Source organism: Balearica regulorum, chromosome 1 (genome assembly GCF_011004875.1).
Source record: "Balearica regulorum gibbericeps isolate bBalReg1 chromosome 1, bBalReg1.pri, whole genome shotgun sequence".
NCBI lineage: Eukaryota > Metazoa > Chordata > Aves > Gruiformes > Gruidae > Balearica > Balearica regulorum.
In genome coordinates this window covers 63,827,154-63,855,062 of record NC_046184.1, presented here as the reverse complement: position 1 = coordinate 63,855,062, position 27,909 = coordinate 63,827,154, and the positions used below count along the sequence as shown (strand labels likewise).

The following is a 27,909-nucleotide window of genomic DNA, read 5'->3' as shown; positions in this document are numbered from 1 at the left end:
AGCAAACTGTTGGCTGATTACCCATGGTGACGGCAGTTGCATCCTGAGCATGTCACGTGTTGGGAGAGGGGGTCAGCCTTCCTCATTGCTTCCATGGGAGACGTTCTTGCTCCCTAGTACTTGACAATATTTGGCATCTCTCTTGGATGGGGAAGAGATGGCATCTTCCGCTGCATCATGGCTTCCCTGTCAGCACCTTCTTGGATAAAAGGTTGCAGTCACAGTCTACAGCATCAGAACTATCCCCTTCCCCTCAGCCCCACTTACTAGCAGAGAGTGTCACTCCAGAGCCTTTTTCCACTGAGTTCTGGCTCCTCATCCACCAAAGGGCAACATTTGCACATGTATGGGGCTGTGGGAAAGATGCTTTTAATTCAGAAATGTTCTGTGTATATCTGCTGAGGAGGGACTGACAGTGCTGGCTTTAGACACAGCGTTTGGGTAGGATGCAATTACTGCTTCCAGCCAGAAGATAGCTCTGAATGAAAGAGCTGGGCAGAATGGGACAGCAGTTGTGCCACTGCAGCCTCCACTGCCTCCGGATGCTCCAAGGACAGCTTTCTGGTGTGACAAGTGTCTGTGGTCCTGCCTGCTGCGCTGCATCCTCCTGGTGGGAGGAAGGACTCTGGAGGGTGCAGTGAGTGTTTTCATGCCCGTGTAAGGCTGAGAGACAGTTCCCTCTGTCCCACCATGGCTTCAAAGCTAAAAAAATGAAACCATCCACCACAATGAGGTCTTCTGCAGAGCTGCCAGCCCATTCCCCTGGGTGTGAGCAAAAGGAAGGCAGGAGACCATGCAGGAGACCAAAGACCTGATTTCTACACATCTGCTGCTGTTATCTTCTGTACAGACAGTAAAGGTGTACTAGCAAAACACAGGTATTTTCATACACGGCTGTTGTAATGATGACGTTGGACACTGCAGTCAGTGGCAGCTGCTGTAAGGGAGAGGGAGGATGTTTTGCAGACGCTGTACCTGAAGCCTATGTAGAAGCCCCTATCCTGCCCTCCCCTGTTTTGGCATTTGCAATGGCATGGTGGGCGTTCCCCTGTGGACCGGGGATGAATTCACATGATCATTGTCCTTCTTACCTCTGGTGTGGGAATGGCTCAGCAGCCTTGAGCTTGCAAGTGTCCCTGTGAGACCCACACAGAGGTCTCCTGCCACTGGCCCACTGCCACCCCATTGCTCCCCTTTCAGCCACCGATGGTCCTGCGTAAGACTGAAAAAACAGGCAGAGCTGATGTCTTCCCACCCTTGAGCTTAGTTGTTCTGGGGCTAGAAGACATCTAGAGGAGCTATCTCTGGGAGATAAGCTAAACAACAGAAGAGTGAGAAAATTGTTTCCATAGCCAAGCTGGCTACGTTAGCTAATTGTCAAAAGGCCGTGGACCAGATTTAGCTTGTATAAAATTATCTAAGTGTAGATGTTCTTGGTAATAAAGATGTTGGAGGGGTTAAATGCAGAGGGATAACTGCGCAGCTCTGGCCTGGACAGAGTCAAGGAAGCTCTGCTCTGTTCCTGCCTTTGCCGTGGACTCACTGTGAACTTGGCAGAGTCATTTGAGCTACAGCTTGAGTGTCCACCTGTAAACAAGGGCCGTGCTTCCCCTCCTCCCTGGAAACAATGTCATTATCCTGAGCTTCTGTGATGGTACCAGGAGACTTCTTGTTCTGGAGGGAAGCGAAGGTGTGACTGAATGTTTTGGTCCCAGCACGCAGTGCTCTGTTAGGATCGCGTGTCTGCCAGCGCTCCTCTCCAACTTCCACGAGTGGAAAGTTTTCTGTGTCAAGTACCCAGTGGTTGCAAGTGGTCAGAAACGGAGGCATGGAGCGAGGGCCTTGCTCCAGCTCTCCAAGGTGTGTATGTGGGTGAGTGGGGTGTTGGCTCTTGACACTCTGGGCCAAGGAGAAAGGAAGCCCCAAGTTGAGACAAATGTGTGCAGGACAAGGGGCAGTCATCTTTTAAAGGCCACCAGTTTGGCCCCTAGTTACCCCTCTTTGATTAGTCTTGCCTGCTTTCTCCAGGGCCATTGGACTTCAGAGCAAGAAAGTACAGTGTTTGCTGTCTGGCTTTGGAAGACTGATGAGGTTGTTCTACAGTACATGTGCCTGCCAGCTGCACCTTGCCACATGTTGTGATCCATGGACCTCTTGGATAGAAACCAGGAGCAAGCAGTGAGAGAGTGTGTTGCTGCTGCGCCCACGTGAAGAGACATGGTCCTGAAGATCTGGGAGTCAGCGGCAGAGGAGTTACCATGATAATGGACAACAGTGACTCAAGGTAGAGGAAGGAAAAATTCCCTCAGGAGAAAATCTAGGAAGGATTGGAGGTTCAGTGAAGCAGGAGGTCTGAAAGACCAGAAACCAGCTTTTCTTTATATCGAAGTTGTTCCCTGGGTTGGGGCCTCCTTCTCTGAGGGTTTACTCAAGACCAAAACAGATGAGTGTTCTGCTTAGAGGGGGAGGTGAGAGAAACTGTCAACAGGCAGTAGACAAGAACAAAGCTGTGGTTGCTGTACCCACCAAAAAAACATGAAAAGGAGAGGAAACTACAGCAGACAAACATGAGCGTGAACAGTGCAATACAAGTTGTCACCAAATGCACTCCATTGACTCTTCACCTCTCAAAAGGCAGTGTGCACCGAAAATCTAAAAGTCCTCTGGTCAGCAGCCAGCTTTTGAGCTCGAAGCTCAAAGCATGGGCTAGTTCCTGGAAATAGCAATGCTGGGAGTGCGAGGAGGTGATGGATGAGAAAGCCATGGTGCTCTAGTCCATCTTCCATACCTTCACCTCTGGCCAGCTCCTCCTTTTAACTTGCTCCTGGCTGACACTGCAAGTGCTGATTTCTGGGGAAATGGGCTCGTAGGAACGGAGAGACAAGCTTGCAGCCAGCAGACCCATCCGGACACAGGTATCTGTGTCGTGCTTAGCAAGCATCCCTGCAAGGATTCCTGCCATTAAGCTGTGGAGAGAAAGGCAGATTTGAGCACTGGGGAACAGCTTTGACTTCAGTAGCATGGCCATTCGTTTGGAAGAGAGTTCATCTGGACCCAAACCAACACTTACAGAAGCAGAATATGTCAAATGGGAGGGGTGAGGTTGTAATGAAAAGTTTTTGCTTTTTTATATTTATTTTTTAATTTGGAGTAACAAATAGTGCTATTTATTCAAATTTTATTTGATTCTCATTTGAGAAGTTGAGGTACTTTCCTATTCCACCACATTTTCTTTCTCCCCAGTTTTCCAGGTGAGGGGGAAGAAAAGAAAGGAGTCTAAGAAGTAAAGAATCTATTTTTCCCTTGCTCTCTAACTATTTTGTCACTTCTCTGTTCCTTCTTGGTGCGTCCTTAGATTGTCTCTCGTCCCCAAAGGGATGGACGGAAAGAGAGCTAAAGTTTCCATATATATGTGAGTGGGGCAACAGGCACAACTGGAAAAAGAAATCTAAAGCTGAAATGAGATTGCAGATTCAGATTTTTATAAACTTTAGCTGTCATTTTCCATTTGAGATTTCCCGGTAAAAGTTATGTGAGTGCTTGGAACAACAGTGGTCACCCACAAGTCCTCAGAGGGCACCGAGAAGGCCATCAGAAGAACGGGATGACTTTGCTACCTGCCTGGCTTGCAGGGGAAGGCTCTGTTGAGGCATGGATACGTGCAGGGGGTGTTTGTGATCGACTGGGAAAAACTACTGTTTATTCACAGCTAAATACAGTGATGATGCTCAGAAGCTAGGAAGGGACAAAGGAGAAGTGAAAGAAAAGGGAGAAGATAATGACATCTGAGAGGAAGAAGCAAGGACAGGAAAATGTGACGGCAGGGAGGATTAATGAGCAAATCTGTGGGGAAGGGGAAAAGATTACTTTCTTTTTGTGCTCTGCCTAATTACCTTGACATCTTTTTATCCACAACAAAAGCACAGAAGATGACGATTTTCACAAACCATGCAATCTCTCAACAGCTCCAGAGGTTCAGAGTAAATATTTGGGGGACCATCCCCTAGCAATGCCGTGTGCAGGCACGCCGTGTTATGTTGTCAAGGCAGCCAGGTGCGAGGAGCAAACAGCCGCTGCTCCCTGCACACACGCACGGCTCCTTGGGCAGCATCTCTGAAGTTGTAGGAGAGCCGCAGGGTCGAAGCGAGGCATGAGGTGTCCTAGATCGCTGTTTCTGGGTGCACAGCATCCCCTGACCAGTGCAGGGGTTCATGGAGGCTGAGCTGTGAATGTGTTATGGCCCTGGCTTATACCCTGCTGCAAGGTCCCTTGAAAGTGCCAACAGGCTGGGCTTGGGGGACTTTACCAGTTTATATCCCGTGGAGACGGCATGCACGTCAGTGTAGTGTCATGGCATTTCCAGCCTGTTTTGGCACTCTTACTCTGTGGAACTGGGATTTCTGCGGCTCAGTGGAGCAGCCAGGGTTACCCGGAAGGACATCCTTGGATAAAAAAGAGGGCTGTGAAAATTCCCACGTTGACCTGGGGACTCTGGGGAATGGGATTTCCAGACCAATATTACTTCAGGAATGGGAGCAGTAATTGGCCCTTAGCTTTCAGATAGCTTTGGAAGGAAAAACAAACTTCACGTACTCCTGCATAACTCAGTGGAGGTGTTTAGCAGTGGTGTGCTTTATCTCACCTTTGGTCTTCCCTTAAATTAAGCTTTTAAAAAGGGAAAGGAAACCTTAAAGAAGAAGATGTTTAGTTTACATTGACCTCTAGAAAAAAATTGTCCTGCAGAGCAGATGGTACAGAGAGGAGGCTGTGTCCCTGGAGGGGCTGGCAGAGGTTGGGCACATCTGCTGGAAGTAGTGAGCAAAGCTGAGCTCTCCTTAGGACAGGCTGACCCCGTGGGGTTCCTCCCAGCCCCCGTTCCTCTGCTTTGGTCTGCTTCGGAGAAGACCAGTTTGCAGTTGCAGTCAACTTATCTCAGAGGTGATTTGGGGCACAAGGAGTGTTTCCTGGTGTTACGTGGGTTAACTAGCTTGGCAAGAATTTATTGATTGATCCGAACTCAAATACTTGAGGACACTGTAAGTTTCAAAACAGAAGTGTTGCTATGTTGAGTTATTGGTAGGTGAGAGCAGAAAAATAAATATCTGTCATATACAGCCTTTTGGTCCAGCCCAAGGCAATGAAAGGATAGAATCAATTATTGTTGCATATGAAGCAAGAAGAAAAAAACCCTGACTACTACATATAGTTTGACAAGTTAACAAGGAGCATAATAAAATATTGCTCTGACAGACTGAGAATTGATCAGTGGGGGTAGGAATAATACCTGTCGTTTCCTACTCCTATGTACAGCCTTGTATGAACAGCCAGGCAAATTATACAGCAGACTCTTTTGAAGCATGAGCTATTGCCAGAAGCAAATGCAGAACCTGATGGAATGCTTTTATAGGGCAATTTGAGCTACTGAGTGGCAGTCCCACTTCCATTAGAGAAGTGTGGAAGTAAAGGAGTTAGTTAGTAAGACAGCTTTGATGTAAGGTGGTTTACTTTGCTTTTAGCAGCTCAGCCCAGACTAATTCAGAACTACTGGATTGCCATGAAAGTCTTGGATCTTAAAGAAAAGCAAAACTAATAATGGCAAGACTGGCTTCCAAGATGCTCAGGGGGACATTTTTTAGCAAGCTTCGCAAGGAATCCCAGTAACCAGCTCTGGTCTTGCATCCTTAGTGCCTCTTCCTCAAGCAGCAGAATGTCATTTGCCTTTGCAGTAGAATTTCAAAGAAATCAGATCTGATTATGGCCCTTCCACATCTAGCTGGAGAAAACAAAGTAATGAGCAATATACCTGTCGCCGGCACCTGAGACGTTGACTATCTCCTCCCTGCCGATGTGGATGGCGGGGTAGTGGGCGGCACAGAGGCTGGCAGCAGCAGTCTGTGTGGGGAGAGAAGTTAGTGGTTATTAACCAAGCTGATAAGGCCTGGCATGGCTGGTGCCATCCAGATCTGCATGGATGCCAGAAAAAGAAAAGGGTGGGGAAAAAATAAAAGGGGCAATACTCTTTTTTCACACTTTGAAAGAGATCAGCAATTTAAATGAAGCTTCCTGAAAATGAAGCTTGCACTCATGAATATTCACAGTAAGCACATTTAAAACTAGCTGACTATAAACGCTGCCGCTAGGAGCCAGCAGTATATGGACAGACAACTTGATTCTCTTTCAGAGCTGTGCATTCCACCCCCCAAACACACACATTTGCCAGCAATGATGCTGTGTTTCCCAGGACCGCTGCCATGCCACCAGAAATAGCAATGGTGGTGCTATGTGGTCCCATAAAGAAGCAACTGAGAGCTCAGAGGTTGTTTTCTGCCCTTACCTGTTTGTGAGCTCCTGGATGAAGCGAGATGCTCCCTCCCAGGCTCTTGCCACACAGGAGGACACCGTGAGTGCCAAGGGTCACCACCACACAGCGCAGGTGGGCCAGCAAAGGGCGGGCCAGGGCCATTGCAGTCTGGACAACATCCTCCAACCTGGACGGCAGCTCTTCAAAGAGCAGGAAGGAAAAACTGTGGTATAACTTTAAAGATCCTCAACTGGCCTTTTTATGGGCTGGCAGCCTATTTATGAGCACCACTACCACTATTTATGAGCACTACTATTTATGAACAGTTCTGAAATGTGGTTGATATAAATTTTTTTCTTTAAATCGTGGGAAACGTGGAATTCTCCAACGTTAGCCTTCCATACCATGCCTCTATCCTATGACAAGGAAACCACTCCTCATGTGTCTAAACATGTGTCTGTAGAGATCAGAAAACTGCCATGAAGCATGACTTCTTTGTCTTAATGCTGTTGGATTTCCACCTGCATGTGTTGGGGTACTTCATTCCTGCAAAGGGTGCTACTATCGGGATAGGTGCCCTCAGAGTATCATGCTTCAGAGACATGTTTACAAAGCAAAAATAGTTCCCGTTTAGCTGATGAAAGTGAGGCAAATGGGATCTCCAGTTTAGGACAAGGAGCCATCCCAGGCCTACTGTGCTCTTTGACAGATCATGAGCCCATCCTGGGCCGTACAACCCACGCAGGGACGGCTGTAAGGTGGCAGACACCAAGAGTGTTTGTGAATCCCCACTGTGTTATAACCCAGTTTGCTTGAAATGGAGCCTGGAGCAGAAAATGCTCTTATGTAGGAGCTTATTTACAAGTGTGACTGATCCTTCTGAGTATTCAATACCTGCTGGCAGAGGGTTCCCAAGGGTCCGATTTATTGCTCTTAGCTCTTGCAGGTTGGGGGAAATGTATGTGAGCGCTTTCCAGCTGTCTGAGAGGAATGGCTTAGAGGCCTTGTTCTCATCTGTTGGCTCATAGCACACTTCAAAACAACATTGCAATTGGTTAGTTAATTAATTACTTAGTGGTCCATCTATACATCAGAGCAGGATGCAGTGTACAAAGCTTAGCGTGATCTGCACAACTGGGGTTATACGTGTAATCTATTAGAAACTTAAATACTATTTCCCCCATGCTGGGGACAAGGTTTCCCAAGGTTTCCCTTCCGGTGCTCAGTAATGACGCAGTTGCTTCTGGCTCTCGAGTGATATAACCAGACTTCAGGTTTGTTACTCCTTTTAGCCGGTTTTGGAACCTCTGCCAGGTTTTAAGAACGTTGTCTCCTTCTTCAGGATTTGCTTTTAAAAAAGAAGGCATAACTCCAAAGGCTTAGGAAGCTTTGTGAAGGGTCCCCAGCATACGAGGGGAGGGGAGGTATATTTTATGGGAAGTGGGAGAGAAATCCTCTCAAAAGATGCCTTATTCTGACAAGCAAACTATATTGCTGCTCAAACTGGCAGAAGCGCTTGCCTTGAGATTAAAGGCAAAGAAAGCAGTTTCCCTGGATTCCTGGCAGTGCCCAAGGGCTGTAGCTCCTACACTACGGGAAATGTAATTTAGCTGCAGAATGAGAAAAACTCAGAGAAAGCAGAAATGTTTCATCCATTTGAAATAGAGTAGCAGTGTACGGAGAGGAGAGCCGAATAGCACAGCGTGTCAGGCAGTAACTGCGTATCTCCCGCAAGCAGCAGTGGAGAGTCCTCAGGGTGTGTGGAGTGTCTTGGCACACACACGGTTAGGAGCTACGGGGCCAGGGCTGGGCAAGTTCTCCTTACCTGCTAGCTGATGCTCTCTAGCTAGTTGGCAGACGTATTGAATAGTGGAAAGAGGCACGTTTCCATCAATGCAAACTAGCGGGGCCTGGCACAGGTTCTCCTTGAACTGGGACACCTGGTGAAAATCCAGGACACAGAATAGAGACAGCTCAAGTCATTGGAGAGGGACAACATGATTGCTATTCAGGCTCGGGATATAGGATTCGCACTCGTATTACAGCCCTTAGGTGCAGGCAAGAACCTAAAAGAGTGATTTCCTAAGGAAAATGGATTTTTCCACTTGTCTCGTCTCTTCCCCATCTTCTCCTTCCCCTGCTCCATGCCATCAAAAGCTGGACTCAACTGGCAGGGCACCTCCAGCAGAGAAAGGTAGGTGCCTGTGGGTCAGTCAGAGACCTACAGGGAAAGGGAATTCTGCTATTTGGTCCCACTGAAGGATTCCCTGTGTTATACTTGGCTTGACTACACCTTTGTTTGCTGTGCATGTTATTTAGCGGTCCTCTGTGCACAGTGCCTCCAGAGACAGGTTGTTCGTCACAGTGTTTTACTCCCAGGTCCTACTGAATCGTATAGGGATGGGGGACAGTGGAGCAGTAGAGTGGGGAGCTGCTGTTCCCTCCTTTGGCTCTCTGAGGCTGCTCAACCACTGCCTGAACACCAGGCCAGCGCTATAGGCACTCATGCAGCATCCCTCCCATGTCTCTGCTAATCCTGGCGGAAAGAAGCGCTGCCAGAATGCACTTTGCAGCAGAAGATTGGTTCAGAGTTTCCACTGCCCACAACTGTTTTGTAAAGCTCAGGAGAATTAATCTGTCAGGTAATGGTTTTCTGTGCCAAGGCCTGGGAGAGGCAGGGTGGGGATGGAAGTGGGAGCAATGACCATATTTTTCCCTAGGAAGTCTCCACCTCTTGGGGATCCCACTGTTAAGTAAATGGCACTTAACTTCCATGTTGCTGTCAGTCATGCAGCACAGGCTTTTGTTCTGTCGACAAAAAGAACAAGTAGCGAAGGAGGGTGCAGTGATAGGGCTTTCACTGAATCAGTCCTTAATCACTGATGCCATTAGCCCTGACATTTTGAAGGTCTGGATGTGCTGAGCAACGCTGCCTGTTGATACAACTCAGCGTGTAGAAACAACAGGGATGGTGGGGAAGGGATGGAACAGAAAAACTTGCTTTAACCACTGTTCTGTCTACGTTTTTTCTGTTGTTACCCTAAAGAGGGAAATACTATTTCTGCAGCTAGAGTGGATTTATTGCTGGCTTTAAGGTGCCAAAAATGACAGGCTATCTGGGACTAGTTAATGAAGAGGACTCTGGCCTACGTGTCAAGGGATGATAGTAGTGGTGACACTGTATGGAGCAGAAACAGATAGAAGCTCCACCTGGGTCAGCAGCAACAGAGGGCTCTGGTAGCTTGCCATGCTGCTATCTCAGTGGCCAATGTCTGGGGCTGACTTTAGGATTTCCCATATTCCCTCTGCACACCCACTCCCTCCGGGTACAGCTTCAGTGGTTGCCTTTTGTTACACATCCACACTCCTCCTCATACAAAAAAGCTTACGAAACAGATGGTATGCATACATATTGCTCTGTTATCTGGTGGTGGATGTCCATATCTCCCAAGCCGACACTGAGCTCCCCAGTGCTAGTGATCACAGCACAGTAAGTGGCTGTGCTCTTCCCCTCCAGCTGAAGGACGGCACTCATGTCCTAAAACAGGGAGGACAGTTACACACAGAGCACGTTTCTCTCCCCTGCAACACTCAGCTCATTCTCTCTCTGTGTCCACCCGATCAGCAGCAGTGGCCCAGCTTACTGTTCTCCCTTCTCCCTTGCAATAAGCAAGATTTCAGAGGTATCTTGGTCTAGACAATCCTGGCAGATGGCTATTTTTTAATATTTGCAATGAAACAGATGCCACAGGTTAAAGAAATTATGTAGTAAATGACAGTGACAGGTCTCTGCCATGCAGTTCCATAGGTTGTGTCTCTGTTGTAATGGAAGAGTGGCTGCAGCACTGCTTGCTCCATCCATCCATCCATCCATCCACCCATTCCCATAGTTTGTGTGACACTTTGATGCCTGCCAACACGCTGGGCAAGTCTTGGTGGCACGCTCCAGCTGGTGGTTACATTAGCCACCTCACTGACAGCACAGCCTGATTTTGAGGGCAGCCTTGAAGCCATTTTCACAGCAGTGTCACAGACATAATGATGAGATGTCCTTCCTCTGTGGGTCTTTTGAATGATCTGCTTAGAGAATTCAAAGTATTTCTTGGAATATACATGTGGATGGAGAAATGCATCCCCCCACCTCCAGTAGTTCAGAGGAAAGTTGGAAGTTTTAAGGAAAGGGTCCTCTCCAACACTGGTGGTAATGTGTTTTGTTACAGGGAAGGATTGCTTGGCAGCTGGCCAGTCAGTCCATCTTCCCTTGGAAGACTGCTCATTTTAATGGCACAAACTCTGCTGTGTTGGGAAGAGGAGGGATTATAGACCTGCAGCTGTGAAGCCTTTATAAACCAAAAAAGGATTCTTGTTCATATTGGTTCATTTACTGACTTGCTCAGGTAGCCAGGACTAAGGCCCCATGAGCTCTGTTTGGATACCAGGGCCCTGAGGGCACTAACAGGCTTTAATGGCCCTGACCAGCCTCACCTGGGGGCTCCACACACCCCCCCAGCTTGTCTTCAGTCCTGCCTCTTCACCATGGAGGTGCCCAATGTCCTGGGTTGGTGTGGCTCTCTTGCCTGCTCTGCTCCCTGGCTGGGGGTGGTGAGGCTCTGCCCTGCTGCTCCAGGCTCCCTGACCTCGGGGAACAAGCTGCTGAAGTCAGGTATTTCTCTGGTGCGTGGTTAGGGAGGGGTGTATGCAGCTATGTGAAGGACCCCTCTTCTCTGAACTTGGGAGGTGCCCAGCCTGGGTTCCCAGTTACAGGTTTTCTCTGTCATGCTTTATCCAAACCAGGCTGATTTTGGCATTGCTTTGTCTATCCTTGGGGTCGGGCTTTGTGTATTTTTCAGAGTGCTTAGGCCTTCCTAGAAGTTTTCATGGTTCCTCCTGATTTACCTCTTTCTCCTTCAAGCACTGCTCTCTGGAGCTGAATTTGGAGCCCGTGGCTCAGACTCTAAATGGTACGTACACCTAGCCTGTGTTTTGGGGGGATGGCTCCTTGCCTTCTAATTATAACTAAAGGAGTGTTGAATTATTTCTACTCTTAGTCTGATGGAAGGTGGCTCTTATGTCTGCCAGGGTTGAGAAGACTTTTCCAACTATGTAATGTCATCACTTCCATGCTTCTGAAGTGCCACTACTGTGCAACCTACCATGTGGTGACAGTAGTGCAGGATGGACTCTGAATGTTCATCCTTCCCTATGGCAGATAAAAAGAGCGGAGTCAGCCCAAGACGACTTAAGCAATCTAAAAGCAAACGGAAACAAAAGGTGTAAATAAATCTATCAGAATACTGTGAACACAGTGACAGCCTGTGCAGGATGACTGTCTGTAGGAAAGCCCTCTCCTGGAAAACTTAATGCCCATCAGTCCTTGTCTAGAAGGACATTCAAGATGAAACGCAGCCACAGCTGCTGCAAATGACTGGCTGGGGTTGAGTGGGGCCATCTACATCTGCCTGCTGCACCCGCACTCTGAATTCTCTGGGTTTTTTTGGAACATCTGGGAGTGGAGGAAAAGGGGGAAAGAAACTTCTGCACTTCCCTGTCATCATCTCCTTTACCATCACAGGCACGTGGTCTTTCCCACATTGCTTCTGTGCATGGCCTTTCCTGCTGCTGGCCTTCCTCCTTATCTTACTATAACCACTGAATCTGAATGGATTCACATGAAAAGCTTCCTCCTCTCCCTTCAAGTTACCACAAATTATACCTCAGTGGGTGGCATGGGTGGCTTTTTTCCCCCTCAAGCTTTTCCATTTGTTATCTGAAGTGATAGTAGATATTTGTGTAAGGAAGATTTAGAAAAGGTCAAAAAGCTGGAATAATCTTAAAATCATTCTGTAATCTGCCCCTGCTAATTGCAATACCTGAATGCTGGTTGTCTGCTGCTGCTTGTGGTGGAGCACCAGGTACAGCGTGATCCCTTTCTGTTGCCAACAACTGTAGCCCTTTCTCTTGTACACTAATTCCTGCACTTCAGTTCCTCTTGTCTGTGGTGCATGGATGATCATCTTTGAATAAGCCTATTCCTTTCAAATTCTTGCTCAAGACATATTTTTATTGCGACTATAACCTGGCATTAATTCAACACTGAGGGTCAGCCTGTTCAGCAGTCATTGGAGATCACTGATGCTTATTTAACTTTGATTTGGGGTCACCGTACTATATACTAGTTAACTTCATATTTGTGGACCTTTCTTTTCCTGACCCCAGCTCCCTCCCCTCTTATTCTTGGAATGGCCCCCACCTTTTTCAGGCAGTCTGCCCACTGGTATATTGCTTAACGTGTCCCAGATCTTAACAGTATTCAAGAGCTCCTGCTGTTGAAGGAATACCAAAGGACAAATCACAGCTGGCATGCACCCACAGGCAAACCCAAGCACTAGGCACCTGCCAAGTTTCTTCCAACGCCGCCAAAGGTTCGTCTCACTCTTCCAGCATTTGTTTGCCCACCACCCTGGAAGAATAAATTGTTAATTGGCAAAACTGGGAGGGCTGCTTGGCATAGTTGCTACGTCTCCGTTAACATGTGAAGTTGATGCTGCTGAAATGTAGGTCAGCAATTAGAGGGGGCAGAAGCCATCTAGCTACCAGAGTGAGAGCAATATAAGCTTCCACAGCCCATCTACACACTTCAACTCTGATGACAAAGGTCTGCCTCCTAGGAGAGGAGATCAGTTTGGTCTCCCCATGCATTGCTATTTTGGTCTTATTTGCTAAGACCTCCCAGAACACCACTAAGAGTGTTTCAGTTGATGCAAGCAGCCCTCTGAACTTACCTGCTCACATCAGCACTGGAATTCCAGAGCTGCTGACCCAGACCTGATGGGCTCTGCAGCTGCCTTCCAGGCATCTTAGCTTCCTGCTCCCTTCCCCCCCCCCCCGCCAAGCAGTCTGGGTTTTTTGGTGTTTGGTGGGTTGGTTTTTTTCTCTTTGAAGGTAAAATGAGATTTGTTACCTTTGCTTATGCTGCCTCTGTACTTTACTTGTGGAAGGATCTGTTTCAATGTCTGAATACTTTTTCACTCACCATTCTCTTCCCAAACATCTTCCTCATTAAAAATACCCTTCTTCTCCACCTGTGTGGTGACCAACTTCTCCTTTTGCTTGCCTCTGCCTTCCACTCCTCTGTCCATCTGTCAGTCTTTCACAAACAGCCAAATTCTCAGAACACAGGCAGTCCCACACTCATGTCCTCCTTTTCTAATTCACCTTCCAGAAGAATTACATCAGTAAGTGCTCAGATCAATTTGGGCTTCATCTGACTACCAAATGGTTTTAAAGCTCTTGTTCCATAAAATCCTGAAATGTATTTTCCATTTCTGAAGACAGCTTGCCACTGGTGGTCATAATGATCTTCACAGTTCTGGATAATTTGGTGTTTTTGAGAGCATGCCAAGTGTTTGGGTGGCAAGCGCTGAAGCGTGTGCATGCCCAGACACAGCAGCTCCTGGTCCAGACTCTCTCTGCCCCGTGGTAGCCTAGGTGTACCAGAATACCCCTGCACGTACATGTTTTTCTTGTTTGTAAACTCCACTATCTATCCCAAACAAGTAAATGTATTGCCATCTCACAGTAAGAAATATTCTGCCTCCAACCTGTCACTGTTCTTGGGCGTTCTCAAAACTAACGCTGAAGCTCCCCAAGGACCTTTCTTTTTCCCCCATGCAGAGCTGTACATCTGTCCTTTGCACAAAATGCTTTCTTCTGCATCCAGCCCTACGGCTGGAAGAAGCCACTCTTCCATCTAAATATGTTCTTTTATTACTCTCTTCTGACCTACGGGCTGATTTTGTTTGCCATGACTTACTCCTGTAGTCTGTAAGACTTGGTGCTAATTCTTGATGCCTTTGCTTTTCTGTCTGGCAGTTCTCCAAGCCCTGAACTGCTCGGACCACCTGAACAGAACTGCCTGTATATAAGCAACCTATGGCCTCTGTTCATCTTTCCACTACTTGTCACTCCTCATTAACCCAAATGCCCCCCCGTTACATTTGCTCATGCTCCCTGGGAATTGCCACTGGTACTGCCAGGAATGAGGATATTTCTATCTGCAACTGTCTCCTGTTGAGCGTGGCAGACTTGAAAAGCGTTGAGCTTGGCTATTTTAACTCTGAAGCTCACTAGCCATAATAGAGGCAGCCAAGAGTTTTTAAAAAAAAAAATGAAAACCAACACCCTACTCCAAAATAAAAAGCAAGGATGCTTGTTTAGACAAGTCAAACAACATGGCTTTGAACACTGGCCCCTATTTCAATATTAAAAGAGGGTACAAAGGCCATCAGTAGTGAGCACAAACTCTATTTTATGCAGTTCCACTATCTGTTTTTCAAAACTGATGCTAGCAGGAATGTTGAAAATTCTTGTGAGCTCCTTTTGTTCTCAGGCATGCTGATCTTCTCTTTCAGTCCCCTGCACATCCCAAAAGCAGAGTTTTGGGGTTTTTTACGCCAAGCCTTGCCCTAACAGCAAATGTACCAGCCTTCGGCTCAGGGATCCAGCTGTGAGTGACCTCTGCTGTCCTACAACCCCATGGGGCCTCTTTAAAGTAGCAGGTGGGTGCAGTGAGAAAGCAACTAACAGCCAACTTTTGAAGAAAAAATGACTGGCTCTCATTGCACCTGGCCAGTTTAGCCGGCAACTCCAAGTCTAAGCGGTACTCGGGTATCTCTTCTAAGTTGTGTTCAGGTGGGGCTGGCTGAGAAGACAGAACTTAGATGAAAATGGGCTTGCTGAAGTGATTCAAAATAAGACTGGGCTGGCTTTCTGGCAATATTTCAGATAATTGAGAGTCTCTGGAACCTTCTTTCATGTCCTAAGAGGTTTGAATTCCTAATGTAAAAATGAGATTCTGCTCAACTTCTGGGTATCCTGAGAGAGTTGTAACCATAATACTTCTTCCAGCACCTTTCTCTGAGCAAGACCATGCATCTTCTCTGCAGGTCAGATAGTTACTGGTAAAACACTTTGCTTCTGCATAGCCTTGAAAGCCATTTGGGAATTACAACCAGGACAGAATACAGCTGCTTTCTTGCTGAGACAGCACCATGTGTGAGTGGTACCCCAGTGCTATGCAACAAATCCAGCATGCATAAGGGTGGGACCCGCTGGTTGCTGAGCCCTTTGAAAAAATCTGCCTTAAAGGCAATGCTGTTGAGAGTGCCTTTTCCTCTGTGCCTAACCACAGCAGCTGTCAGTTCCCAAATCCTCCTGCAGCTTGGCATTTGGGTAGCTGCCATGATGGACCACCAGCTCTAGGGCTTGCTGCTGTACAGAAGGGCAGCTAATGCCTCACCTTTTCATGCAACATTAAAATCTCCTTTTTTCTTTTCCCCTGTCAGCTGCTCCCAGCAGGGTCTGTAGCTGCCCTTGGCCCCTCACCATGCCATGGGTGGTCCAGGGACCTGCACTCACTTCTGACATGCTGAGGGGTGGCTGCCCACTCTTGGGCACAGCTTAGCTCCTTGTCCTGGTAGCTGAGTGTGGGGTATGTATGTTATCAATTAGATCACAGCTGAAGCAGTTGAACTTTTGGTTTTGCAAGCCTTCATAGCTGATGTCACAGCTTGACCATTATAATACTGTTTGGCCTCTGCCTCTGTATCATTGAATAGCCAGCTTCCTTAAGGACAGCTTCCCCAGAACATCTTTCCCTATCTGACTGAGAGGCCTTCACAGACTGCTCCATCTGATGGTAGGAGTTTCCTGCCTCGGCAACTAGCACAGAATAATTTGAGACACCAAACAACTTTTGAGCAAGCTTCACTACCTCAATCTGTAGTGCTTCATATAGCTCAACAAAAATTGTATAGGCCATGCAAATGGCTGTCATTTGCATGGGGAAGTCCCAGGTCTGTTAAACTTTGTCGTCTTGCTTGTTTCTTGGTCAAACTAAATTGAGAGGGAAAGGGTCTGGTAGCATTTAAAATGTTCTGGTTTTTTTTAAAGCAATCTTTTTCTTTTTGTGACTCAAATCCTTTATGACTGAGGAAGTTGGCTCTCTTTTTTAGCTGTAACTGTGTCAGTACTACTTTTCTTAAAGGTTTCTTACCGCTGTGGGTACTCTGCATAGAGATTCTTGCTCACATTTATGTTGCTTTCCATAGCTAAGACAGTCCCAGGCAGCCAGAGCTGGCTCTTACCGGGGGATCTCCTCCCTATAGGGTCTGTCCTTGAATTAGAGGTTGTCATAGCACAATGAGGACCTTTACTCATTGCTTCTAGCTCTTTGCATAGGTGCTTCAAGAGTGCCCTGGACAGCTCTTCTGCTAAAAGAGCTCTTTGAGCTTATGGCATCAGAGAATAGCCCCAAGGCACCCTAATAGACACTGTAGAAGCCAGAGGCATATGCGGAGATTGTAAGGACGATACGTTGCTCTGTCCCTGCCTTGAGTGTTAGGGATAGTGACTTTCAGCACGGAACAGAGTAGGTCAGTATGTATCACTCCATTGCCCACCTAGACAACACACCAAATATGCAGCACTATACCTCCCAAGTTTTGGCATGTGTGTGTACGTAGATGTGTGGATATCATGCAGGGATACCACCTTCCTCCCCACCCCCCTTTGGCTTGGCACTCCTGTAAAAGTCGCTGGAAATGGCAGTGGTGCTAAGAAAACTGCTATAGATACAGTACCAGAATGACAGGGTTCTGCGCCTTGGCTATAAAGTCAACGTTGATACCTCCAATCACCACCTTTAAGAGGAAAGAAAGAGGTAAAAATTGGTTGGAAAGACTTGAGGAAAAAGTTTCCAAGTCATCTTTGCTTTTCCTAGTCGTTTTTCCCACCCTCTGAAAGCTATCTAACAGTGCGAAGGCCTGTGCTTACTTTGGATGGCTAGACACGGGTCTGTACAATCCTGATCAGGAAGAATGGAAATCGCTTCTATATGTTGCTTTCTGGATTATGCCAGCTCATAGCTAGCCCCAGCATGGCAAGCGGGATGTTAACGTGTACACATATGGGTGCTGACGGTTTCTCTGTGTGGTGATAGAGTAATATAAGAAGTTGCGTGGGTCTGGTTTTGTCAGTGCCCTTGAAGCCATCTCTCTCGGGACAATTTCTGACATACCAAAGCTCAGAAACATTCAAGCACTGCTGTGTAAAAAAGGAAAGAAAATGGGGGGAAAATGGTCAGAAAAATGCAGTCATTTCTTGCGAGCTCCCAGGAGAAATTGCTGTACCCAGTGACACTTTATGGATCACTGTCTTATTGTTCTACAAAGCCAGAAAAAGCAGTACAGCTCCACAAACAGGAAGTTTCCAGATTCTTTGGGGACATTCGGCTGTTTTTTCTCATTCCATCAAATGCTGGGTTATTGCCTCTGGAGTCACTGCCCTCTTTTTATGTTGACAAATCCTATTGCAAATGGGTTTTAGAAAATTCTTCATCTCTATAAAGACTACCTAAAATAGATTTCCTGTAAATTACGTGGCACACACAAAATACAAGACAGTGAATAGAGTATTAGAGTTACAATGGATCTTGTTTGGGATGTGCTGTACCTCTTGTAATTTTGGCAATCATGAGCAGGAGGCCAACAAAAAGAGATATTTATAAAACGTGTGTGGCACAGCAGCTCAAAATATCTCCCTCCGCCCTCTTCCAGGTCTACTCCTGTAGTCACAAGTTCCCTGGCACTGAGAACAAAAGAGTTGAAGTTGTACATAAGGGCACAGTAAAAGGTGAAAAGGTGATTGAAGTTTTAATGGATTCGATGGTCAAAGACTTAATGGGATTAGGCCACTGTCAGTGTTTATTCCCTGTAAATGTAGATGGGGGGAGGAGGAGAGGATATTTGTCTGAGAAGAATAAAAAGTACTAAAGAGAGAATATCTGCCAGCGTGAAGCAGAAAGATTGGTCACTGGCTGAGTCACTTTTTACTTTTGGGAATAGATATAAATTTATCCCGTGCCGTCAGCAGAGAGGCCTTGTACGGAGGGCAGCAGGGGACTCACTGGCTGAGGTGGGATTGTGTCCGCTCGCCGAGGCAGGTTCCCCTTCCTTCTGGCTCTCTGTAGCTTGCTTAGGGCCACTGCAATGCAGCTGCCCACTCTGGCATTGTTCTGGATCAGAGCAAGGTCTGTTTGGCATTTCTTTGAGGAAGAGAAAAAATACCAGCAAGAGCAACCTGTCAGAAACCTATGCAGGAACTGCCTAGGGAGAGAAAGCAGAAAATACATGCTGTAAGACTTGATAGATTTGATCTCCCTATACCATAATCCTTTGGGGGCACATATACTGCACTGCATGAACACCCTAAATTTTAAATTTTTTTCATCTTCCTCCCCATGTCCACAGAGAGGAAACCTGTCATCTCCATTTGACAGGTAGGGAACAGAAGCAAAGGCTTCACAAAGAAAAGAGAAGGTGAAGGACTTAAACTGGAACCAAGAGTCTGAAAAGCCCAGAGGATCTTGGCCAGCTTTTCCAGAAAGAGATGCCTACTGAGATTTTTGCCAAGTCTCTATAAGCAATTTTTTCAGCAATTTCACTGGGAGCAGAGTATCAGAGGCTTTGAAAGCCCCACTTTGTGGCTGCATACAGCTCTAATATCCAAAAATCCCTTTACAATTTGCCCTGACTGGGTCTCCTTGAGGGCTGGCAGCAGAGCCTGGATGTGAACCTGACTCTCCCAGATCCTACACCAGCATCCCAGCCAGAAGCGATCTGCTTTTCTCTTGGCTGGGCAAGGGGATTCCTGCTCACCCAGGGGTGTTTTCATTCCATGTTTCTCTTACTCTGTTGGGTAATGCAGTGTGATGTACAGCACAGTGCTCTGGGAAGCCCAGGTACCTTCCAGTGTGCAACCCCACCACCAGCAAGTGTCCTGAGACTCTATCATGGAGCAGGCAAGCTGAGGGATTGGATGAGAAGGATCTCTTTGGGCTCTGGACCACCTGCTGTCTGTGCTGGCCTCCAATTTTTAATGCAAATGTGGATGAGGACAGTAAGGGTGCTCCTGAAAAAGCAGGATGCAGTCACTAAGCTCTCATCTGTTTGCAGATACTGAAGTGTTTGCCTCTTGCTAGACTGTCAATAAAATGACAGCGCTCTCCAAAAAGCATTATCAGAAGAGATATAAGGTACACTGGAGTAGTTGGGGTTGTTTTCCCCCCTGTTCAGTAAAAGGATACTGGAGTCCAGTGATTTCCCACCAGTTAATTCATTGATCTTCTGTAACATAAAAGGGGTCAGTTCTTTCCCTGTGATCCCTTTGGACCTGCAAATGAAAAGAAAATGCCTGCAGATAAGAAGAACTGAGCTGAAACAGCATCAGAGGAGAAGCACTGCTGCTAGCAGATAAATTATCTCCATAACCACATACCATAAAATGTCCTGTAAATAAGCTTCAGGTTAGATAAAACTACGGTTGAAAGCATGTTGTAGGCTCACCCACACCCAAGGTAAAGCTGTGCTACAGCCCCTGTAGCAGTGTCCCTGAAGTCCCAAGACCACCGGGTGAGCAAAGGACAGGGCTTAGGTTGCTTCTCACCTGGCTTCGCCGAGAGCTTGCTGGATGGCCTCTTCGATGACCTGGCCTGAGGCAGCTCGCTCCTGGGGACAGGGCACTGCTATCAGCACCCCGCTGCTCAGGCCTAGCCCCAAAGTGCTGGCTGGGAGAAGACAGGCAGATCGTTAGCAGTTCTCCTCTGATACATTAAATGCTGAAGGAAAAGGACGGAGGAGAGTGAGTGTGGGGTGAAGGAACCCACAGTGCTTGGGGCTCCTGTTCTTAGCTGACCCAAGGACAGGGTGTTTTGCAGCTACCAATCAATTTACGTCTGCCTATTTATTTTGAGTTTGTACAATAAAAGAGGCGAAGATTTTTAATTTTTTAAAGAAAACCAATTCTACTTCTGAAGGCCCAGAAGTTGTTTTTGTAAACACATTAACATAGGTGTTCCCTCCACTTCACCAATGTGAACAAAATGTGTATGAGCATGCCAAGGTGGCTGCAGCTACCTGAAAAACTTGTAAAGACTGAACTTCCCTGCGCCTTTATTTTCAAAGCACTGAAGCAGGAATGGGGGAGGTGGGATAGCTTGTTTTTAGGGACGAACTCTTCACCAAAGTTAAAAAAGAAAGTGCCCCATCTAAGGTGATTTTTATGATCCTCTTTTCCAGGCCCCTACATGGGCCTTTCCCTTCTGAAACACACCGATGAGTTCAGCTGCCTCCTCTTCATCCCGGACATGATATGGTGCCTGGAAGCCACTCTGGCGTGAGAAGAAGGCTGGGAACTCCCTTGACTCTCCAAAGGCAGCCACGCAGACTCCCTGAGTCTCCTGCAGCAGTGGAGGTGAGACAAGCAGGTAACCAGTGGAGGGAAAGGGGATTTACCAAAATGGGACTTTTTCCTTCTACCCTGCTAGAAACTGCCTTTCTTTAGCACAGGGTTTGGTTATTTTTACACATCCCATTCTATTGCTTTCTATCACCAAAATTTTTCAAAGCAGAGCCAGACATGGTAACTGGTTAGACAGGATCTGGCTTGCTGAGACACAGGAGACATGCACATCCTTTGCTTGTGCTCGGAGCTGATCAAAAGCCATGCAGCTGTCGTTAGTGCAATACTGAGTCCAAGGTAACAACCTGTGATCTGAAGATATGTCATGAGCTGACAAGAATATAAATGAGTTCTGTTTGCAATTGAGAAGTATTGACGGCTGTCACCTGAAGTGCTAGCCCTGGTGGTTTCCAACATACTAAACCTTAAAAAGTGACTCTACTGAAAATCATCTTGATTCCCATTTTAATTCTGATTTTATTTTAGCGTTCAATGGATCTAGCTTGCCTGATGCATCAGTTCTGGAGCGTTTTCCCAGAAAAGCAAGTTTAAGGCTAGAGAAACAGAGCATGGCTAGTGCTGCCCTTGGCCTCAGTTGGCATGGATGGAACATTCCCGTGCGCATGGATAGACTTATGTTAGGGAGCAGCCCAGTGCTTGTATAGCCCCAGGACTACAGAATTGTAAACAGGGGTTCACGTCCTCTCAACAGTCATTTCTGAAAATGTTAGGCTTAATACCAGCCCCAACAACACTGGGTATTCTGTGCACAAAGTACAACATTATCTGCTTTCAGGCTCAGCAGCCCATTCTACCTACCAGATATTCCAGTGTCCTCCCAATATCAAGGATAGACTTGACTCCTGCAGATACAACAGCAACCGGAGTTCGTCCTAGCTCTGTCAAATCGGCACTCACATCCAGACCTGTCAAGGGAGAAGCAGCCGTTGTGTGGGTGATTGTGTTGTACTCCAAGCTCATGTGATCTCTTAAAAAGCCGTATCCTGGGATGCCACTGTCTGCTTTTGGAGCCATTTAGATCCACAAACACATATTACAGGTTTAGATTGTGCCTTTAGGTTTTGAGATTGAAAGAGATATTGACAAAAAGTCACATGTCTTAGGGCAGAGGTACAGCCTTGCACTGTATCTCCCAGCTCTTTGATCACATCAATAAACAGCATGCAAAAATTTGGTAGAAAAGAAAGAAGAAGGTGTTATAAAGCAAGGACAAAGTTCAAGGAGATGGAATTTAATTTAAGTAGATTTTGATTTTGCTATTGACATCACTGCCAAAGAAAGTGCCACAGAAGCTTTGCTGACCTCAGGAAACTCCCTGGTCTGGAATTTACATCACATCTGAAAGGGACGGCACCCAGCAGGGCCATGCACTTAGGCTATGCTAGGAATATATATGGCTAAGAAGACAGAATGTACTTCAAGGTCACAAACTACACTGCCAAGGCTGGGCCGTTTTCCAGAGAGGAGCACGGACCAGGGCCTAAGTCTCTTTTGTGGTGAGACTCTCCCTCTCCTCAGCTGAGAGGGAGTCGATAACAATGCTGTGCTCGGTCGCCAGTATCAGGTTATCTGGCCATTACAAAGCGGGAGAGGTACAGTCGGCTGCTGTTGCACCAGCAAACAATGTTGATATAACCCCATGTAAGCAAAGGATAAAGAGAAACTCCCACCCGCTTAACAACTGGCCAGTGCTCAAGAGGAGTATTCTGAAGCTTCTGGAAAGGAGATATTGGGGAGAAAACAACCATAGATATGGTCAAGAAGAATGATAACTACTCTTCTGAACAGACAGTTACTGAAGGACAGGCTAGGAAAAAAGATGGAATTAAATAAAACAGCATCAACATAGAGAAAAGTAGAATGTACTGATTTTCTTACTGTTCTCTCCTCCCCGATGGACGCCTCCTATGCCGCCCGTCACAAACACGGGAATCCCTGCTTTGTGTGCGGCAATCATTGTTCCGGACACAGTAGTGCCACCGGACAAGCCCTGTCAGGGGACAACCGGTCACAGTCAGCATCCAGGGTGGCCTGGAGAATACCACATGAAGGCAGCTGGTTGTGGTCTACCACACGGCAATGTCACAACAGCCTGCTGTGACCAGCTGGCAAGTGAAATTCTGATAAAAATATTCTATTAGGCAAAACTGCAGAGGAATCACCGTCCCTGCTATGTAAGCCGTTCTTGCCCTGATGATAGCAAAAGCTTTTGTTCTTCAGGGCTTTCCAACCAGAAGGCTTTACAGGCAGCTAGTGTCACCTTAAGCACTGTGTGCATGACTTGGGATGGCCTGCGTGTCGCATAGTTCACATGTAATGTGATGATGCCTTATCATGCCAATAAGAATATTCTTAGCCAAGTGCTCATGGCTTGCCAGCCAATCCAGAATGACTTTTCAGGAGCCCTATTTCATGACTGCTATTCCTTTACTCTGTTGTACTTTGACTCTAGGTAGGACAATGTTTGAGCTTACCAGTAAGATACAGCTTTACATGACATTTTTAAGAGGTTTAAATGCCACCTGGCTTGAAGCTGGAGAGCACTATACTATTGCTGCACAGAAAACACCTCAATAGAAAGTCTGCATATCACACCTGGCTGAGGACGAAAGGAAGATCTCTCCGAGACACTTTAACTACATTTTTACTGCTTGCCAAGAATTCAAGTTCCTCATCTGTGAGTCCCACGTGGATTCGACCCCTTAAAATACCTACAGTGGCTGGCACTGCTCCATTTGTTCTTACAATTTCTTCCACCTCTCTGGCCATGCTAGAATAAGATAAACAAGACAGTCACAAAATTAGTAAGGCAAACAATCAGACAAGAAAACCACCATGTTTGATGGCCATCGTTCCCAGTCATATACAGTTCTTGTGATTTCATCTAAGTTCAGTTCCTCTTCTGTATCTTCCTAATGGCAGAAGTATTTGCACTTGAATTTGCAGAAGTGCAGAGTTCCTGTTTTCAGGACAGCAATGTCCAAACTCTGTGGTTCATTTTGGGAAAAATCACTTGGTTTACAGGCAAATCTGGTTGTACAATAGATTACTGAAAATAGGGATCTTCTCAATATAGGACCATTCTGTATCTATTACCTGTTATTTTTCTGAGATCATAGACCTTTGCAGAACCCCCAGGTAATTCAAACCCTGCTCAAATGACTGGGATATATTTTTCACAATACAGGCAATTAGATATGGAGTAACAACAGTGCCAAAAAGCTGCAGCCTGAGGACAGTCTAGGGCTGCAGACTAGGTCTTCTAAGCTTTGCGGGTTTTATACTTGATCATTCGTACACTATCCTTTTCAAAAGCAGCTTCTTCTCCCTTTCTGAGCTATCTGTACATATGCTAGGCAATCTTTAATTACTGAAACTACCTCCTCCCCCAAACCGAATTTTTAGAGCTTTATTCTAAGACAGATTGTCAGGCAAAATAATAGCCAGGTAAAAAGCAAGATGGAAAATCAATACCTAAACCTTCCTGTGCTTTCTGAAAGCCAGCATAGAGGGGAGAGTGCAGTAATTTCTGGCATTGTAATGTAATGAAATGCAAATCTACTAAACATCAACAAAGGGTAGAGGTGTGGGGGGGGGTTCTGTGCAGGGCATGGAAGGCAGCAAGAGGGACCAGCAGCTCCAAGTAGTGCTAAGGAACAGAGTTCACTATTGGGTTCCAGTCCTTTATGCATTACCAAAGATATACCAAAAGAAACTGCAGTGTTTTCAATGTCCATACAAACTATGCAGCTGAAAAGGCTGGTAGCTCTCTCTTAGAGCAAGTGATGATATTATCTGCTGCTACATTTCAAATGAAGCCAGAAATTTAAGGTGTTGGATAAGGAGATAAGTACCCCATATGTGTCCTTAAGAGTCCAAACCCAATTGTTTCACACCAGAGCTCATATTCTGCGTGCCTAGCAACCTGGCATATCCATTTGCTCTTACAAGGGTTTTGGCTTGACCAAGAATACTGATACCGATCCACCAGTTACATGCCTCGTTCTTACAACTTTGTTGAATGAGGAACATTAAAATCCATCACCTCAGATTCTGAGGATAGGCCATGCCATGGGTAATGATGGTGCTTTCCAAGGCTATGACTGGTCTCTCCTCCATCAGGGCTTCCTGTATTGAGGGCTGAATCCTGAAATAAGCACCTGGGGATAAACACAGGAAAGTGAATTATATGTGTGGATATTTGCAGGAACTACTGAGCTGTTTTATAAAAGGCAAATTGTCATCATCACAACAAATTTCTCCCCCTTTTCAGCTGTTCTTTGCGGTGAATTCACAAATAACTTCATGAAGACTAAAGTTTTGTTTTATGTAAGTGAAATATTTGCAAAATATCTGTACCATTAATATGAGTAATAATCCTTGTCATCATCACTAAGTGCTCCTCTGCCACCATTTTTGCAGCTGGGTTGTCATTAGCTCCAGTAACATTACTTTAAATTAGCATTACTGTGAACGAACTGAGCCCTGCAACCATGCCCAAAGAATATGTTTTAAAAGAGTGGAAGCACCAAGGATACCATAGTAACTCAATATATTATAAGACTGTCATGCATCGAGATTATTGTTGCTCGTTGCTTTGCTCCCAGAACACTGCCAGCAAAGTCCCTGCTGCATTCAGATGAGAAAAATGTTTTCTACCCAGGAACTGTTTCAGAATACGCTACTCACCATGCAGAAATCTTCTCACCTGGGCGGTCCCACATGCCATAGTGGACACATGTCTTCCCAGGCTATAGGTTATCTTCATAATCATCTTGTGCATACAGATGGTCCTGAGATAACAAAAGTAGTCAGGTAAAAATGAAAGAAGTAATTTAGCAATGATGTGACCACGTGAGGCTAAACATACCACCTCTTGCCTTGATCTTGGAAGGCAAACAACCCTTGCCCAGGAGATTGCCTGGAGACTCCTGGTGTTTCAAGCGCGAGCCAGGGTATCAAAGCAAAATGTTAAGTTGCAGAAATGGAGTTGGAAGAGTTCACCTGGCCCACTGTCAACACTGGGCTGAAATCATGATGGAGCAGGGGAAAGGATGAGGAGTAATGAACCACAGAGAGTTTAAAAGTAGGCAGCCTTTTAATTTCCAAAGCTACCTGCTCATGACAAATTGCAGGCTCGGCCACTGCCATCTCCAACCTGAAAGATGACAAGGAGAAATGTACAAGGCAGATGCAGGCAGAGGAATGCTATAAAGAAATGAACCTGGGTTTTGTCAGTGTCTAGGAGGAAACAAGCAGTTCAGTAAAATAAAGGCACTGAGAACTGGTAAACCAGACTGGAACTACAGAGAGGAAAGAGCAGCTTTCCCCAGAGCTGGGGGTGCTTTATGTAGGCTCACAGTTACATCATCCTTCTTAGTGCAAAGCCTTGGAAGCAGAGTGGCAATTCAGCCCCGGCAACAAACTCCAGAACTCCTCTTGTCTCTTAGCAACTCCTATTCACTTTAATTAAATTCATTTCCAAACAGAGAAAGAGGAGGAGAGAGTTGTAAAGGTTAAGAGGCTGGTCTGGGCCTCAGGGCAGTTGCACTCAATGCCTGGCTGCCTCGCATATTTTCCGTGGGCATTTGGCCATATCCCTCCAACCTTTCTATTCCTTACCCCTTCACCAGGAGGAAAGGATTCCTGTCGTCAGTCCTTTGTCCTGTTGTTAATTTAGATGGTAAATTAATTAGAATACAGGACTGTGTTCGTGTTACATTTAGCAGAACATGGTTCTGATCTCAGTACGGTATGTGACATGACAGCTGTACAGAACCATCTTACACCCAGGAAGAGGGGTGTTTTGCCCAAATCTAAAGATTTCAGCTACACAGGACAGCTTGGGCTGTGTAACATGGGGAAAGAGGGACCGGTTCTGCTAGAAATCAAGACAGACATTGTGATAAGAAGAAATACACACCTGGCCGAAACTGTAAAACTTTTTTCCACTTTCCAAATCCTTTTAAAGAGAAAAATCTTAATTAAGTTTATGGAATCATATCATGACACAAAAGTGGCAAAGCTTATACTTCATGCTTACAACGTCTGCCTATGCAGTACTAAGTTCAGCAGCCTGAGCAGTTCATGCAAATATTCTGGTATCACTGCCTGTGTGTGTACACACCCGTTGCTCTCCGGGGCAAAGTCAACTTTGGAATAAATTCGTTACGCCAACAAGGTTATGCCAAGGATCGGTTGAGCTGCTCGAGTTGTGCTCTGAACTTTAACAACCCCCCAAACTCTGAAGCGCAACAGGCAGGAGTGCCCACGCTGTGCTGGCCAGTAGATAAAAACCAGCTGGTCACCACCTGAAACCCAATACAAATTCGTTGGTGTTGGCTGGAAACTCAGCCAATGCTCAGCCTGAGCTGGCTGAAAGATTTTTGAAGCTTGGCAAGTTTTGCAGCGAGACCCATCCGACCTTTCGCCTTGTAAAGAAACTTTGCAGAGTCTTTGTGCAAGTTTCAGGCAGCTTTAGCACAAGACCGGCTTTCCTCCCTCCTCCAAACCGTCCCTGCTCGCCTCCCCTTGCGATCGATCTGGCGCATCCGACCTCATGGAGCAATGGCCTGGCGTGTCTCTTACCTCCGGGCGTCCGTCTCCCTAGGGAGGCTGGGTGGGTGCTGGGTAGGTGCTGGAGCGGTGCCTGGGCAGCCCCGGCAGAAGGCGAGGGGGGGCCGGCAGCAGCATGGGGGTGCGCAGGCCGGCGCTCCTGGCTGAGAGAGCCCATTTATTATTAACCACAGGCGCAGCTGAGCTCTGCGACTGCTTGCTGCCTGGGGTGCGGGGGGCCATTTCACGACAGGGCAAGGAAAGCTTCTGTGATTATTTTCGTTCACACAGTGCCAGATTTTCCCCTCACTCTTTCAAAGCCTTTTCTCATTTTTCAGATTCCTGGGCTGTTAGATTTTATTTTTTTTAACCGGTGAATTCATTGCTCACTAAAGCAATGCCTCTGCAGACTGAGCCCCTTTGTGCTTATTCCTAAAAAGCAGAGGAATTGCATTCATGCCTCCCCCGCAACTTCACCAAATGCAGCTGTTAAGCTCTTTCTTCTCAGGGTTAAGAGCTCTACCCAGCTCTTGTCCTCCCCAGCAAGGAAAGCTGTCGGTCTAAAGCCAGTTGTGGCGATACTCTGTACAATGCAGACACCTGGCTACACAGAGAACACCAGCTGAGTTCACAGAGAAAAACTATCGTAGTTTCTTGCTGTAAAGACAATCTATTCTAGCAGTTCTAGGGTGGCTTTGAAATTAATAAATCTTTGTCCCCTCATAAAAAAAGCC

General features: G+C 46.4%; 1 protein-coding gene across 5 annotated transcripts; it reads right to left on the bottom strand.

The window, feature by feature from the left end:
* Window positions 1-816: 816 nt before the first annotated feature.
* Window positions 817-27,355, bottom strand: LOC104641746 (uncharacterized). Of its 5 annotated transcripts, none has more exons than XM_075755490.1 (21): window positions 27,209-27,328; window positions 26,544-26,582; window positions 25,329-25,413; window positions 24,666-24,780; window positions 23,216-23,390; window positions 22,499-22,610; window positions 21,419-21,525; window positions 20,471-20,597; window positions 19,805-19,925; window positions 19,446-19,531; window positions 18,267-18,391; window positions 16,942-17,001; window positions 12,695-12,761; window positions 11,455-11,549; window positions 9,711-9,839; window positions 8,127-8,241; window positions 7,196-7,333; window positions 6,335-6,501; window positions 5,804-5,892; window positions 2,789-2,966; window positions 817-1,222 (listed from the first exon to the last, which is right to left on the bottom strand). In XM_075755490.1, the coding sequence occupies exons 3-21, from the start codon at window positions 25,342-25,344 to the stop codon at window positions 1,088-1,090; spliced, it is 2,157 nt and encodes a 718-aa protein (XP_075611605.1). In that variant the 5' UTR covers window positions 25,345-25,413; window positions 26,544-26,582; window positions 27,209-27,328; the 3' UTR covers window positions 817-1,087. The 5 variants fall into 5 exon arrangements, with proteins under 5 accessions (XP_075611605.1, XP_075611588.1, XP_010308789.2 ...); XM_075755473.1 differs by having other exon boundaries at window positions 25,310-25,413; window positions 27,209-27,322; XM_010310487.2 differs by lacking the exon at window positions 26,544-26,582 and having other exon boundaries at window positions 25,310-25,413; window positions 27,209-27,355.
* Window positions 27,356-27,909: the final 554 nt, after the last annotated feature.